Source organism: Anneissia japonica, unplaced genomic scaffold (genome assembly GCF_011630105.1).
Source record: "Anneissia japonica isolate Jap-2015-1 unplaced genomic scaffold, ASM1163010v1 scaffold288219_len142424_cov121, whole genome shotgun sequence".
Lineage (NCBI taxonomy): Eukaryota > Metazoa > Echinodermata > Crinoidea > Comatulida > Comatulidae > Anneissia > Anneissia japonica.
Window position 1 is genome coordinate 108,085 of NW_022724996.1, and position 2,096 is coordinate 110,180.

Consider the following 2,096-nt stretch of genomic DNA (forward strand, 5'->3'; position numbering starts at 1 on the left):
TATATATATATATATATATAAAAATCAAGTTGCTTAGCAATGGCAACACAAATACTGTAGGCTTAATTTTCTATTTGATATATATATATATATATACAGTATATATATCTGTCTCTTATACACATCTAGATGTGTATAAGAGACAGTCATTATTATTATCATGCATCATCATCATCCCCTTCATTGTTATACATCTTACTCTTCATTCCATTATTTAACCTTACATTTTTATCACCAGTAGTCCACACGTCCGATTCCAGCAGATTGAGCTTTTCTCCATCAACCACTAGCTCTATAGGTTTGTCATTTACGATCGATATTTCGCTTTGGTCGTCAAAAATAAAGCAGCGTCGTGCGTAGCGAGTATTTTTAGCAGTGTCGTTAACTCCCAACACGGCGCAGTATACACCTATTGTAAAAATCACAATGGATATTAGCCGGTTGGTAAAAGACTTAATCGTTTACCCAGCATTTTCGTGATAATTAAACTTATGCTTTATACAGCATAATTTTAAAAAGTCCAGCGTAATGAACAGCTATAATAATAAAAACAAGCAGCTGAAAACAAAATCGATGTATGAATCTACATAAAACATGGAACAGTAATTTAACTGTCCCCTGAATAAATGTTTACAACCGATTTCAGTGGTCCACCTGTTATCAAATTTTACGACATGTATTTGTGAGTGACATTGGGTAATGGACATGCAAAACAAACTGATACTTGGTCATCTTGTAAACATTCAGAGACCTTTAGATCATAATGATTCAGGAAACGTTAAAAAGCGGGCGATTAAACTACTTCATAACAAAGTCGGTGTAAAGGCACTTGTCTATGCAAAACAGATATTTTAAATGGATTGTTCATTGATTTTAGTTTCGAAGTTTACAAGATGATTGTTGGGAGGTGGATATTTTTCTTTTTATTTCAACTGATACTATTAGGATCTATCCAGGCCTAGTATCGAATTCTATCACTTAATATATTAACTTTTTTATATTAAATTAATGTCTGGGTTAATACACACTTGCAAAAGTGAAGTTTAAAGACAACCACATTTTGTCATTTTCATATTGTCAATGAAATTTTAGGCAGCTGTCCCACTTTATTGTATACATGAAAGGCTTGTTTGTTTGTTTTATTTCTTTTTAATTATATTTACCTTACTCGCGCAAATAAGCGTACTGGCGCTTAGAATATTTTGGCTCTTTTTGAGAGGCGCTTATTCAAACGGGGCGCTTATGAAAACAGAGTGGAAATTAAGGGGCGCTTATGGAAGTATATGAAAATTTAAGGGATGCTTATGGAAAATTGGAAAATTCAAGGAGCACCTGTTTTTTAATCGAAGATAAACGAATGGTTTTGTTGAAGGAAAGATAATCGTCGAGAATACACGTCTCATGACAAGAATGTTGGGGGTTTGCACAACAGCAGATGGAATTAGTGGTGGTGATGTTGGTGGTGGTAAGTGTGTTGGCCATCTGCCCATTCAGATTAGCAGGACCATTGCATGGTTTCTTGCTTAGATACGAGAGTGATGAAGTCAGTTTATTTTGTTTGACTGAAAATGGCCATACAGTATTTTAATGTTTAGATATTAAATACTGTAGTTCTAAAGCAAAAAGGCCGGGTAGCAATAAAACAAGAACTGGATTCTAAAGATATATGAACACTGAAAACCATGTTAAACTTAATGGAGACTGATAGACAGACATATGGATAGATGGACTGACCGAACGACAATGCTATGATAGTGCGAATAGTTGATGCAGAAAATGAAGTTGGTGATGCAATGTACTGTACTGTATGATTGAATTTTTGGGGGAATCGAGGGGTATTCGAATGAGGTGCTTATTCGCGCGAGTACGTAATTTAAGTTTTTCTTGTTTTTCAGTATTAATATTTTGCGGTCTGAGTAGTGTGAGCTATTTTATTGTGGAGGTGGAGGGTGCTCTAAAAAGTATCCTATCATTACCAATACTCCCATGCATATGTCTAGAATTGGCGGGACAATTATAGACACTGCACAGATTGAGTGTGCCCCTTTATATATTATTTTTGTACGTGTACAATCTGTGCGAATACACAGCTACTG

General features: G+C 34.9%; 1 protein-coding gene across 1 annotated transcript in view; it reads right to left on the bottom strand.

Annotated features, from left to right (window-relative positions):
• LOC117112641 overlaps positions 1–2,096 on the bottom strand; it is a 29,471-nt gene that overhangs the window by 8,967 nt on the left and 18,408 nt on the right. Inside the window, exons 10-11 of the mRNA XM_033255751.1 lie at positions 672–751; positions 200–409 (exon numbers count right to left, since the gene is read on the bottom strand). Of these exons, the coding sequence (XP_033111642.1) occupies positions 200–409; positions 672–751 (290 nt within the window). The remainder of the gene's footprint in view (positions 1–199; positions 410–671; positions 752–2,096) is intronic.